This window comes from Lissotriton vulgaris, chromosome 9, assembly GCF_964263255.1.
Source record: "Lissotriton vulgaris chromosome 9, aLisVul1.2, whole genome shotgun sequence".
Taxonomy (NCBI): Eukaryota; Metazoa; Chordata; class Amphibia; order Caudata; family Salamandridae; genus Lissotriton; species Lissotriton vulgaris.
Genome location: NC_141697.1, coordinates 245,644,867 through 245,660,076, shown reverse-complemented (window position 1 = coordinate 245,660,076; position 15,210 = coordinate 245,644,867). Strand labels below are relative to the sequence as shown.

The 15,210-nt window shown below is 44.2% G+C and overlaps 1 protein-coding gene across 4 annotated transcripts in view; it reads right to left on the bottom strand.

Moving 5' to 3' along the window:
- Positions 1 to 15,210, bottom strand: part of DDHD1 (DDHD domain containing 1) — a 463,741-nt gene that overhangs the window by 242,374 nt on the left and 206,157 nt on the right. For all 4 annotated transcript variants that reach the window (XM_086937428.1, XM_086937430.1, XM_086937432.1 and 1 more), the window contains one exon: positions 11,239 to 11,367. In XM_086937428.1, coding sequence (XP_086793554.1) covers positions 11,239 to 11,367 — 129 coding nt within the window. The remainder of the gene's footprint in view (positions 1 to 11,238; positions 11,368 to 15,210) is intronic.

Here is a 15,210-nt window from a genome sequence, read left to right as displayed (position 1 = left end):
GACTAGAGTGTCAGTTGTATTACGACATAAATCACTTAGTCGGTTAACAAACGCTCTATGCGAGTAGCGGCGTCTGGATGCTCTCCTAACACTGACCAACTAACTTAAAGTCTGCAGCTGACGACGGGCCGGCGGGTAGCCATTGGACTGTTGTAGGTCTGCCTGGGCAGGGCTTACGCTGTCTCTGAGAGCAGGTATGGACTTTAAGCTCCGCCCCTTTCACCACCCATCTTTTCAATTGGCTCTTGTTTCTGTCCTTTGTAAATGGCGGTTTTTGATTGTTAATAGGCTTAGTAGTCCCTCCTTAGAACCTCCTTTTCTCCTCTTGTAACCTCCCATGAGGACTGTGAGCACTATTTTCTGAGATGACTTTCCTCTGCCTGCTGTTGTAGGCAGGACACGCCCTCCAGCAGCTGCTTTTTCTTTTATCAAGCGTGATGCATGCCTCGTTTTATCTTATGCCTTTGCTGCAATAATGGCAACAAAACCTTTCTTTTCTTATGTGCGACTAGCAGAACCTGAAGTTGAAACTGCACACATAATATTTTTTTAAAGCAGTGCGGCACGTCACACTTTTTTTAAAGCAGCGTGACTCCCCTTGTTTTTTTAAAAGCAGTGTGGCACGAAACCTTTTTTTTTCCAGTCGCGCATAAGCTTATGTTTTAATTTTAGACGCGCAGCACACCCTGCTGCAACTTCAACAATAACAGCCACAAATTCCTTCTGCGTAGCTCGACCAACTTAATCTGAGTGTCCTTTTTCAGTGCTTACAGCTGGGGACATGTTCTCGAAATGCAGATGGGGTGATAAGCGTCCTTGCTATTTGAGACTTTGGCTTCCGTTTCCGCTTCCTGCTGCAGTGCTCAGATTGCCTACTTCAGTTGCCTGCATCTGACGGAAGCCCAAGCATGTCACACTTTCTCTATTTGCGGCTCACATAACTTGATGTTAAGACTGTACACAACATAAGATTTTTTTTTTAAAGCAGCCTGGGACGCTGCGCTTTTTTAAAACAATTCAGAAAAGGGGGTGGTGATGGACAGAGCATCTGAATTAAGCAGACTACTTGTACCCAGTCAACAGATCAGGGCTTGATCCATCACCGTTTTTTAGCTCACTGCACCATCCCAGCTCAGAACCTGGCTACATGCAAATTAGTCTGTCCCTGGCCCAGTGCATCATGGGAACAGGGCAGACCAAACTACCAAGCCAATTCTTTTACTGGAAAGGAAACAAGCTTCCGGGGACCGGTTTCTGGCATTACAGCCGTCTTCGGCCCGGCTTGCTTGAATCCTGATGGTGCAGTGAGCGAGGGACTCATGTCTGAGCATACCCTTCCACGCTTATGGTGGACAAAACGATTCAGAAAAGGGGGTGGTGATGGACAGAGCATCTGAATTAAGCAGACTACTTGTACCCAGTCAACAGATCAGGGCTTGATCCATCACCGTTTTTTAGCTCACTGCACCATCCCAGCTCAGAACCTGGCTACATGCAAATTAGTCTGTCCCTGGCCCAGTGCATCATGGGAACAGGGCAGACCAAACTACCAAGCCAATTCTTTTACTGGAAAGGAAACAAGCTTCCGGGGACAGGTTTCTGGCATTATAGCCGTCTTCGGCCCGGCTTGCTTGAATCCTGATGGTGCAGTGAGCGAGGGACTCATGTCTGAGCATACCCTTCCACGCTTATGGTGGACAAAACGATTCAGAAAAGGGGGTGGTGATGGACAGAGCATCTGAATTAAGCAGACTACTTGTACCCAGTCAACAGATCAGGGCTTGATCCATAACCGTTTTTTAGCTCACTGCACCATCCCAGCTCAGAACCTGGCTACATGCAAATTAGTCTGTTAAAGAAGTAGTTGAGGGCTCAAAGGTCTAGGATAGGAAGAAGGCACTTGTGCTTTATTCGGGACCCAAATGTAGCAGAAATAGCAACCACAACCTATTTCTAGTGCCGGAACCCTCTCTATAGCTCTCCTGGCCAAGAGATCAGGACTTCCTCCCGGAGCATTAAATGATCCTTCGTCAGCTAGGTCATAAGAAGGAGGTATAGTGGAGAGAGGTGTGGTCTTTAAGGGGAGGGAGTAGCCCCTTCGGATGATCTGGAGGACACATCTGTCTGATGTGATATTGTGCCAATGGTGGAGGTGAGGGCTGATCCTGCCACCAACTTGATGCCCATGATCTGGAAAGGCAAGACTAGGAGGAATTGGAGACTGAAGCGGTGGAGGGGGAATGGGGTTGTGCAAGGTGCGCAGCTTGGTGGCTGGGATAGTGTTCAAGTGGTTGAAAGCTCCTTCCGTAGCCATGAAAAGAGCATAAGGCAGATTGGGGACGAGGAAGGGGGAGCTGAGAGGCCCAAGAACTTGGTCAAAGCCCAGGATTCCTTGAAACACTTCAGCACTGTGTCTGCCTTATCTCCGAATAGACAGGTGCCATCAAAGGGCATATTTATGAGAGAGGCCTGGACATCTACTGAAAAGCCGGATGTTCTCAGCCAGGCGGAGCGCTTAAGACACCGTTGTGGAAATTGTTCTGCCCAGTGAGTCAGTCATGTATAAACAACATCGAATGGAGAACTTTACTACATCTCAGCACTTGTGCCACCGTTTACCACAGAGAGTGGGATTAATAGCCAATAAGCATTCAGTGTTTACCAACGGCAATGTAAGGATGACAGAAGAAAACAAAGTTTTCTTGCCCCAACTATCCAGCCTCTTGGATTCCCTGTTCAGGGAGTTGCAAGTAATGCTCCACTGTAAGTGGAGGCTTGGACCACAAAGCGTGCCAGGGTGGGTAGTGAGGAAGTCTGAGTTGTCTGGGAATGAGCAGTGGGTGATCATTGGGAGCCTCTGTGCTGAGCTTTGACCAGGTTTTCATAAGGACGTCCATCCGGGCTTCTTTGAATGGGGGGCAAGGGTTCCAAAGAGGAACCTCCAAGCTGTAGTACCTCTGTCAAAATTTTAGTCTTGACCGCAACTGTGGGTAGCTGAAGGTCAAGGACCTTAGCTGCCCTGTACCCTGGTCCGTAGCCACGGTAGAAGGAGAAAGAATGCCAGTGTCTGGGGAGGACAGACCAGACCACTGGCCTCGCCCAAATATTCACATCAGTCTATGTCTTGTTCGTACTGCTGGTATTCTAAAGGGTCCAGTGAGCCCTACCATTCTTCTCAGAAACCTGGCCTCCATGAATAAGGCTCGGGGAACATAGGACCAATGGGCCCTGTCAGCGCCAGAAGTGTCAGTTGAAGGGCTGCCGTCTGGGTTATCAGGGATCAGAATAGGGCTGGCGCCGCCGATAGGTATCGGCGTCAGAACCAGGGATGGGGAAGGTCGCAGTGGCACGGTTGGTGCCATCCCAATCAATGTCTGGATCCAGGGGAAGGTTGGGGGGCGGAGGGGGTTAGGGTAGAGCAACAGCACCAGGGAAAGAGCTGCCGGCACAGAACCCGATAGAGCTCCCAATGACCCTACAGGACCCGAAGTTGCCCTGGAGGTGTCATGCCGCTCAAAAATAAGGCACATGGCCTCATAAAATTCTTTACGCTGAACGGGGGTGCTCCAACGCCCGGAAAAGCAGGGAGGAGCGGAGCTGCACCAGGCGCAGATTCCGGACAATAGGGCCTTGATCTCCAATGTTCCTTCGGACACGCTTCGACTTCTTGTGCTTCTTATGCCTCTTACCTGAGTGTCCAGAGGAACATGAGTGGGACAAAGAGGAATAGGGACTTCTGGATCTGTCCAGAGACCTTCCTCTCAACCGGGCCGAGACCTCCAAGAGGTCAGGCATGCATCACCTGACGGGCCGCAAGCAGCTTTAAGGACCGATCTCTTAAAGCCTTTGTAGCCATGGCCCTGCAGTTGGAGCACGACTTGGGAGTTGTGGTCATGATCTGGACTGCATAGTCCAAATCAAATGTGTGGCAAATGTGTGTCCGTCACAGACATGTCACAGTGACAATCATCGCACTGTTTGAACTCTGAAGGCTTCCTAGAGAACATGACTTCCTAAACACCAAAAAAGGGGTTGTCAAAAAGTGACAAAGGGGAGCTTTTCACAGATCAGTGCTGGACTGACACAGAAAGAGAAGATCTAACGTTATCGTGCAGACATGCCACCTATATACAGGATGCGGACGTCACTTCCGGCGTGGATAGCGCCACGCAGAGCTGACCGATGCCACCTACCAGTGCGCAGGGGTATTGCTCTAAGAATAATCTTCTGGATTCAATCGGACGACTGGGAAATTCAAAGGTAAGGAAAATATGCGCCAAGATATCTCTCTCAGATGCTGCCATTAACGTTCATCAGGGAACAATCACTAAATCTTTGGCCCTAAATAAATTGAATCCAGAATCAAAATTAAGACAATATAACTTCTAATCAGAGATCTCCTTAGCTTCAAGGCTTTTCACTACTTAAATACAATTAGAAGATTAAAAATTAGGCAGTTATCAGGATCATCATACGTCAACTGTTTTTATTGCATAGAGCAAGTACCGCCTCATTTAATTGTTTATAAATAGATCTCAATTCCAACCACTAATTCCATTAGGGCCCAATCAACAACTGAAATAGCTCTTACAGCCATACCACCAGCCACAGAACAACTAGTAAGCCCCACTTAATCAAGATCAATGTTTGCTCCAATTGATCTAAGGCGATTGTATAAAAGAAATCTATTTCCAACCCGCCAGCGTCTTTAAAATCGGGAGGTACAATATTCGTTCATTTATCACAAACTTTAAAGGAAACTAGTGTGATAACTTTTACAGAGTTGCCACAATTCGTGTTTCATGTGCTGAAGGAGTTCTAGTGTAAGCAATCCTTCAAGATTTTGCAAAATCTCTAGAATTTATTTAAATGGTAATTTACTATTGTCAAGTATAGTTAAACGTCACCTTACTCCTCCAAAGGCTCTGCATCATTAGTCTCTTAAGCAAGGTTTGAGATCACAACTTTGGTCCGATCATCCTCCAGTGACTCCCTACAGAGGCAAACTACATTTTGTAAATGTATTTTATTTGTTGAGTAATCTACAAAATCCTTCAACCATATCTTACTGAGCTCACAAAACGTATTTCCTGAGACTCCAGTATTCAAGATGATGGTATTGCCAGTCATTGTGCTGACTTCTACCTGACTGCATGGGAAGGAAGGCCTGCTGTTAAGATTCTTATGTATTTTACTTTTAGGGTATCCCATTTATGAATTATGTATGCTGGTTATTAGGCCAAAATGCTGAAACATGAGGTGCACATATATTCATATGTAGGTCTCTTGCTTGCTGTGCCACTGGATTAAAACTTACCTGGCTGATGAGGGGAAATACCCCGAAACTGTTCCCAGGATGCTTGTTTCCGGTCCAGGGGTACCTTGCCATGCCGTTCGGGCTGGACTGTTCCCATGGGGAGCACCCCAGCATGCCACCCCATGCTGGGGTGGCATGGTGAGCAAAAGAATGATGAGTGATTGAAAAGTTTCAGCACTCTGTTGATCATCTTGTTGTGTTTGCCCTAAGGGGCCAAGGGTATTCCGAGACGTGGGTACCTCACTCGCTGTGCCACTGGATTCAAACTAGCCTGGCTGAAAAAGAGTAATACTCTAAAACCGGTTCCAGGATGCTGGTTTCCGGTCCAGGGAAAACTTGGCCTTGCAGTTCGGCTGGACTCTTCATATAGGGTGCAGAGTCCAGAATGATTTACATATGGCTGGCTTCAAACTGTAGAGCATGGTGAGCAAAAGAACAATGGATTTTCCAGGATCTTTTGACTGGGGCGAGTGTTTGAAATGTTTCAGTACTCCTTCCATCATCTTCATGCCATAAATGCCTGCGACACAATAATCAAGTTTGCTTCCATATATTAATGTTTGTTCGCAGGAAATCAAATCTCCGGTTGAGGTCTTTTACATGATAGACCAGGTCACATGGTAAGTTCATTTCAACGTTTATTATTCATAACCGTATCATTTTCTTTTGCTGAAAGCTGTGGAGAGGTGACTTACCCTTCACACTGTAGGCATATCAGCCTCCCTTTTAATGCCAACGAGAATAGCAGACATTGCTATATCACTTAATGGTCATTTATTTGTTCAGACGAGATATGCTGGTGTGATCTGTGAAATTAAATTTGGACCTTTCTTTGGTACTAAGATTAGTCTGACAAAGAAAGATTTGAGCATTAATCAACAGGGATGTGGAATTCATATAGCCCCACGCCCAGGACATATTGCTTGGGGTTAGGGGCAACAAGTTTTCATGGGTATTGTGTCCTTGGGACAAGTAGGCCCAGCCCCCTGCACACAAACCCTTTGGCTGCCAGTTTGCAGTATCACATTTTGGATCAGGGAAAGGCACTGTCTGCAGTTAGGGTAATATTTTTGCCCATATGTTAATGCTGTTCAAACTTGTATTAGTTCATTAATTGAAAGCCTTTATTATTAGGGCGAGCGCTCTAAGTAAATGTTGTAAGCTCAGACTGCATTACTGACAGTGGTTCCAGTATAAAAATGTGTGCACACGTTTTCAAAGTTTAGCAATATGGGGTTATGTATAATGCTCCCAAAATGCTCCATGATTTGATGCAAATGTTTGCAGAAGCTTGTAAGCAAGATTGATGATTATTTGCTTTCAAAATAAAATGTTCATAAAAAATGAATGCAGGATTTTTTTATGCTAAACTACTGTTAAATTTCAGGTCTTTTTCTTGCAGTATCATTTAGTGTTGATGCATACTAGTATTTCCCAAAAATATTCATAATGGAAAATCAGTGTAACCTGTTTCAATAAGAATATTGGAAACAGAAATAAACGAGCATTAGCAAAGCCAGTAGGTCTGTAATTGGTAGTCAGCTTTTTAGTTTTATCAATGTGTGACTTGTTTTGGCATGGTTTTTGTAAAACAAAAACACAAGAGGGTCAAGGGGAATATTTAATGACCTGTCTGTTCGTACCCCTACTATCAGGAACAATCCCGCACCGGTAATACATGGCCGGTTGTGGCACTGGATGATCAGTAACTCCCACATGACGTTAACTCCGCCATCAAGGTGGGCTGATGGGATTTATTCAAGCCTATGTCTTTGACAGCATTCGCTCACACACACATCTCATTGAATCACAGTTTCTTTATTTAGCGACACACCATTTCAAAGACCTGGTCTGCTCTCTTTGGTGTTTTTTGTCCTGATAGTAGGGGTACGAACAGACAGGTCATTAAATATTCCCCTTGACCCTCTTGTGTTTTTGTTATATAAAGTGCAACTTTTTGGTTGCGGGTCTTCACTCATCGTGCAACACATTTATGGTTGCACCCCAGAGCTCACCCAACTGAATTGTGTGCGTTCCTCCTCTGCTCACCTTACTTAGCCTCTCCCCACTCTTGACACTTGTTGTGACAAACATTCCTTTTTTTGTCTTCATGAAAGATACTACACTAGCTTAAGTCAAACAGTAGCTTATAAAGTGGGTATTCGTTTAACAGTATCTCTGAATATACCTGCCCTTTTGACCATCTGCAGAACAGATAGTAGGATCTCCCGATAATTTCGTACAGATGCTCCTAATATCACAATAACCACATGACCCACTTCATGACCATGTAGTGAGTAAATCTTGAGTTCCATTATACTTTGCCGGTTCCATTAACGGAAGTAATGCACCTAAGATACCTATTTGCAAGAAACCTTCAATGTTAAAAGATTTCTCATCCCACGCTGTATGCACGTTATAAGAACAGTGTATTCCTGCTGATCATGCGCATTCACTCGCATTAGGGATATGATCGAGACTGACATGACAACCGTCGGGCTTGGTCCCTTGTTGTATTTGACTCTAAAGAAATACAGCTCGCACTTTACCATGTTACATGAGTGACATGGAATGTTTCACTACTTCTCTGTCCCCTCATGGATTGTAAAGAAGTGGCGACTTGGACTGCTATAATGCACATTCGGCATGTCGGCTCCCAAGTACCGCGCATGTGCGAAGGAGCGGCGTCTTAGGACGCGCCTCCATCCGGAATCATCACATCCTGATTGCTCGGGGTATACGCCCAACATACCTCATTATCCAATTGTAAATGGTTATTTAAGGGTGAAGCTCGGTTTGTCAGATACCTTCCCTTCCGCTTGGTCGAATACCGGAGGCACCGACGGACAGGTTAGTAACCTGGAGGTTGATTTCTTTTTCCCGAATTAGGTATTTCCTACTTTAAAATGGACCGGTATAATCAGTGTCTGAACAGACAGGATGAGAAGGACCCTTGGTAGCGCCACTATCCTGTCAGGTTTTGTTTTAAAGGTGCCCAAGATAGCTATCTCGACGGCATTTAGCAGGACCCCCTACTTATGTTTACATTGTGTTCTGAAATAGCTCTTCAGGAACCAGATAATAGTTGCCTTTCGGCACAGATTAGTATCATTGCTGGTTCCCTGGACTAACTCCAAAACCATAGCCAGTGTGCTTTCAAAAGTGTTCAATAGTGGTTTGTATGTGGGCTAGTTTATGGTGTGACAGTGAGTTTCTAACACACGTCTGTTGGGTTAATGTGTGGATTAATTCGAGTGAGCACTGATGAGCTGTGTACTTACAGTGTTCTTTTCCCACACAACAGAGCGTGGCCTCATACCCCCGAGCGGTTGCCGGGTGAGGTGAGGTCTTCACCCACACAAAGCTGGGTGAGTATCACTGTGAGGCAATACCTCCAGTTGATTAAGCTAATATGCTTCTCTTTTTGTGTATAATGCTGAATGCAAATTATTCATGCAGGTGTGTTTGTTAATATAGTCTCTGTGTACCTTCATGGGTGTGTGATTTACTGAGTGTTATTGTGAAACATTTTTGTTTTCTAGGAAGAAAATACTCTTCTTTCTTCCCAGTGGGCGTCCATCTTCGGTACACTCCTGGTAGATATGTAACTTTTTTCAGTACATTTATTGCAATGTGTCACTCTACACATTAAATCCACTTGCAGTAGCTTTGTCTACATCCAAGGTCCTGAAGAAAGCTGGGGCAATGCCCCGATAGCTGAAACATGTCGACCACTCCACATAGCGCCACAATGTAGTCTTACTACTGAGCGTGTTTTTAACCTTTGGCACACCGACTTTCTTTTGAATGTTTCTTTAAGTCTATGTAGTCAATTTTATTTTTATTTTCACCTTTACCAGAGCACTGCACTTCCATTCAATTCCATCTCTAGCACAGACAAGATGGCTAAAGATCACTGACATTCAATCCCGCACCGGTAATACATGGCCGGTTGTGGCACTGGATGATCAGTAACTCCCGCATGACGTTAACTCCGCCATCAAGGTGGGCTGATGGGATTTATTCAAGCCTATGTCTTTGACAGCATTCGCTCACACACACATCTCATTGAATCACAGTTTCTTTATTTAGCGACACACCCTTTCAAAGACCTGGTCTGCTCTCTTTAATGGTTTTTGTAAAACCTTATTGGTGTGGGATATGACGGGTCCTCACCATTATACCAAACAATGGCTGATGCAAGAACACTTTTTGGTTTTAAAACGCACACACTATACTGGCACTGAACAAAAAGAGCAGAATGTTGTCACTCACAGTGAAGCCAGTCGATACAGAGAGTGAGACAGAATTTTAATAAACACAAAAGGTCACGGTCAATGCCAGACCAAATTAGGGGCCCAATTATTAAAGAAAGTCTCAAAAGTGCACCCAAGGTATATGTCCTTTCGTGAATTCCCAAGAATTTACAAGAAATAGTACTCCTAGCAAATATTAGTGAACTGTATTTTAGCATGAGCAAATCTGCATATGTAGATTTGCTCATGTGAAAATCTGAGTGTTTGCTAGTTCACTATCCCGCCAACCACTTTTCTCAACTCTGGAAGAAGGTTTACGTCTGCCATTGTCAGGAGTAAATTTCCAACATTTCTCTATATGGGAAAAGATTAGAGAAGAGTTGTTAAAAACCCTTAAAACACGCACGTTAGTAGGTTTGCACAGACTCAAAAGGGGATTCAAATACTAGAACTGCTGCTTACCACAACCTTGAGCCCCAGTATGTAGATCTGCGGAAGCGTGGCAACATAAGGGGATTACAAGTATTCAAACACTACTAAGCTATGAGCCCTGGCATAATCATCCAGGCTATATCAGAGCTCTCATGTAATGAGATTACTGCCATAATTTGCCGCTGCACTACATGGCACCAAAGGGGCAAGTGGACTTTGTTACAGGACAAGTAGATTTATGAAGCAACCTGCCCAATGGACAATTAGATATTTTATTCAATTCCACACCTTTGAATCAATATGCTTTACTATTTTTTGCTGTTCACTATCTTGATGAATGCTGTAGCGACTGGTGTGCGGATCTTTTTAATAGTTACCATTCATATCACATGAACTCTGTTACGATTACGTCTTTAAAAATAAGTCTTAAGTATTTCCATGATGAAAGAGGATTTGGTTTCAACAAATTATTCCTGTGAAATCTTTCAGTATTGATTGTTACCAGAAACACATCTCACTCAAATATTGCTCAGTGGGTTGTGAGGTGGTTGCAGTGCAAAAGGTTTTCTGTCTCAGTTAGGCACACTAACTAAGTCCTTAGAGCAAGGGGCGCCTAGAAAGCCCATACCGAGCCGTGTTCTAGAATATCCAGAAACGTATCACTGCTGATCCTGTTCTTGATCACCTTAACAATTGCTTTAACCGTCTAAGATTGTTTAGTGCTTCTGCACATATGTATTATCTCTCTCTTTTGTTGTTACAATTGTTTTTGAAACCAACTTTACCGGGAGGCCATCTAGATTGGGTTGAGCTCAAGGTAGGTGCTAGACATTCAAGTCTGGATGAGGTGCAGACACTGTTATAAGCACTTAATGTCTGGCGCAGACGATCCTTTCAGGTAGACTTGGGTATTATCTGCATATTGGCAAATTCTGATCGTGTTATCTGTCATTAGTGCCCCAAGGAGTTCCACGTAGTAGTCAACGAGGGCGTTATTGAACCCAAGTTGAGTTTTCGGGTGATAGCGATCTTTTCGGATCGAGGTGCCCATATGAACAAACTGGTGTTGTTTTGGAATAATAGTTATGTGTGATAGGTGGTTCAGAGCAGAATATACAACATCCTCGGTCTCTTTTGCTGTTCTCATTGAAGCTCAATACATCAGATATACAATTTAAATGCAAAATGCCATGTTATTTAAATTTATAAAATGTAAGAGCTTTGAGACCTTACCTTTCGAAAACCCTAACTTTTGTGTCACAGTCCTTGCAATTTTAGATGTGGTTGCATCACTGTAGAGGTAAACTTCATCCACACTGTGCCAATCCACATGGCTGCGGCTCAACTTCAAACTATGGACAGCTGCAGTAAAAAAACAAAGGGAGTTTAAACAATATCCTTACTAAAACAGCAAATTCCTGTCCAAAACAAAAAGGCGCTTCCTAGTACAAACACAGGATGTTAAAATATATCTTGAGATCATGTAAAAACAAATGTACCTTTAACAGGGGATTATTTCCATAGATTATCATAGATTATACAGCAAACAAATAACGAAATGGAAATAACAGTTACAACTGAGTCCTAATATGTATTTACTTTATCAATCGAAAAATGGAGATAAATATATCTATTTTTTCTTATTTAGTACCAGTTTTTCTTGTGCCAAACCTGCTTTCACCCTCTGCGCCCATTAATCTACTGAATTAGGCTGCTTTTACGATACAAGTGTAGACGATTACTTGAAATGCTTTTTTGTAATTAAAATAAACCCCCCTCACCAACCCACTATCCAGATAGTGGGTATTCTGGGACGGTGCCCGCAATTTGCATGATCGATCTTTTCCTGTATAGTCACCAAAACTGTTGCCACCCTATCCCCCCCTATGCCTCAGGGAGAGGGTTCCTGGCAGAAAGGAATATAGGGATGCTGTTTGCTAGGTCACCTTATGTGGGTATAAAGACTAGATCTGGAGTGGTGGGGAGGAGAACCTCCTCCCAAAGCTTTATACAGGAATGAGCGGACAAGGGAAAAAGAAATATGGGATCCTTTAGATACAACATGGTAAGTGTCTTAATCCAATTTCCAGCCACACTGTTTTTAACTTTCTCCACTTGTTTATTCTTGCCAACAAAATGTATTACTAGTTCACCGTTCATCATTTAATAGAACGTTGCTATTCTGTAAATAGAGCATTACCATCTTGGATTTTAAGAAGGATAGCAAGGTCAGGGCCCAAAAAAGACTCCCCTTCAACTCAGTTTTAAACGGAGCGATATGGGCACCTCATAAAGTGCCTACATATGGATCCTCACATTCAGCTCCTAACAGTCCATCATTACAACAATCCACACTTGGTAAGGGTTAGCGTGCAAATTCTAAGCATCAGTCCACCACATCAAGAATACAAAGAAACAGATAGAGATGCTTGGAAAGGTAAACTGTTGACCCTAATCCTCCATCACCTGAAGGAGATGCAGAATGAGAAATATCTGCAGTTTGGAATAAGGAATCAGCATTTTTACTTGTGGTATCAACTTTCTAAAACCACAAAGCAATCAATGTCTTAAACTTTGCTCTCTCATATGCCTAACACACTATTTTGTAGACACACGTTAGATTTAGGATGATCCACTAAGAACTGGAGCCTCTTCGTTGGACTGCCGTAATATAGATATAGTACATGGTGGAGGACACCATTGCTTTTGTCACCAGAAAAAGAAGGATTAGCTCTGACCCCTTTCAATAGAAAACACAGCTTAATGGCTCAAATTAGAAAGAGGTTCTAAACCTTTATCAGAAGATTTGAAGGTGTTCGCTGAGGCTGAGGAGGTTTTGTCGACTGTGGTGGAGGAAATTATTGAGCACAGTCCCTGCAGACTATTAAGACAGCTCAGAGGTCCAGCATGATCCCAGACCAATTATGTCAGTTTTGTAGAAGACTTACTCTCTCCTATGATTTTCCTCCTTACAGCTACATGTTCTCCCACCTCCCCCCTCCTATAGCCAGATTGGCATTCATGACATGAGGGAAAAAATTTAGAGGACAATCTATCACAATTGAGTCTTTGGGAACTCCTAGCTTTAGCAGAACACAGTGTGGCATGTAGGACGTATCCTGCAATGAAACAGAAAATCCAAGTAAAGGTTTGGCGCAAAAATAGACCCTCAACTTAAAAAACTAGAAAGCCTATGCTAATTAAAAAGAAACTTCATATACATATGAATATAATGTGGCTTCGGCGAAATCCAATGACACCTACACTCGGAACACTACCAGTCCTCCCCCTACCGCTTTGGGGAGGCCCACACTCCATCTAAATCATTCTTCGCCTTTAGATGATCACAGAGAGGCTCTGTCCCCTGTAACTGATCCCAACCCCCTAGACCCCCAACTCAGAAGGCAAGAGATTTTTCGGGTTCACTAGGTGCACAGCTAGCTAGTCCGACTCTATCCGTTCCTCGAGCAGAGAGATCCCATTGCGACCTACTGTCATTGCTTTCAATGATCTATCCCTCTTCTTTCATCCCCTTCTCCACGCCACCTACCATGCTGGAGTCCGGGCCAATGCCCTCCACTGACCATGATCGGTCAAACCCATTCACTCAGTTTTGGAACCGTACCTGACCCTCAGCTCAATGGTCACACTACACTCGCTAATGTACCAACTTCGATATCGAAAGACCATGGAACTCCGCTAGTCACAAATGATCAGCTTCCTCCCCAGGAACTACACATCATCACCTTGGACCCCACGGGCCTACATCAAGGGCCCCCCTTCTCCGCCTGCTTTCCCAACACACCCTTTACCCCTCTCCCAACACTCAAACTTGGTGGTACGCCTGGATGATATATCTCTCCAGTTGCACCTCCTCACTACTGAGCTACATGAGTGATTTGAAAACCCTTTCAAATTATCTTTTACCCTTAATCAGCTCAGTCCCCACCTCAGCGAGTTTGCACAGAGCCTCCCCCAGAGTTAGAGATCGCATGGGCCAGCATTTCACCCCCTCCGTCTCGAAAACCATACCCCTTCCTAACACCCCCTCCTGCCCCAGAAAATGTAAGACCTACCTGGAGTCCAATGATCTCTATGACCTTCAACTCTTACTCTCCCAGACCCAACACCAACACGATCCATCTGGGGAAATGCAAACCATCTACTCTAACCCGAACAGAGAACCCCAGCACAATCTTAGAGTCATCAATAAAGACAACCTCACGAGAGTGAAGGTCATCCAGTCTACTTCCCGCCCTTAATCCGGTACAACTTAAATGTGTGCTACTCAATTGCAGGTCAGCCAGTAAACACGCCTCCGATATCTTCAACCTCATCCAACACAATGATTTAGACATTATCATCCTCACTGAAACGTGGCTATATTCCGCCTCTACTCCTATCCTAGACCTCCTACACACAACATTATTAGGATAGACAGAGCTCAGAAGCTGGGTGGTGGTCTAGCCTGTATTCATAGAACACACTCTCAAACTTGGAGTCCTCTACGCCTTCCTCCTGGAAATACCTTGGTCTCCGTATCTCAAGTAATAACTGGCCGGTGTGTAACCTCCACCATTTTTATCACCCCCCGGGAGACAATCTCCCCTTCATCGAGCAACTAATAGAAATCATCTCTGGCAATGTCAACTCATCAGTGTCCCAAATCTTCCTATGTGACTTCAACCTTCACTGGTCTAACCCCAATGACCACGCAGTAACTTGCCTTAAATCATTCTTAAATTACCAAGAATTTATTCAGCACTGTGACCAACCAACTCATAATAAAGGAGAAATTCTAGACCTCATCATCTCGAAAGGACAGACCATCACATTTGGCACCATTACCCCATGCGATTGGTCAGACCACCACTGCATCCTCTTTTAGATTAACAGGGAGGTGTCTGGGAGCAAGGCTCAACCAGAGAAATCGAATATCTGGCAAAGGGACCTCAGATCAATAAATTCAGATGAACTAGCAGCCCACTGTAAATCTGCCCTCTCCTCCCAAACTGACCTGATTGAGGTTGAGTTACTCAACGACTCTTACAACTCGACCATCTCCAACATCATGGATGACATTGCACCACTCCGACAAACGAAGGCTTCAACGCAAATATCCAAACTGTGGTACAATGACAATTTAAACATGGAACGCCGCAACCTTAGAGCAGCTGAACGTTCCTGGAGATCCAAACCCTCTTC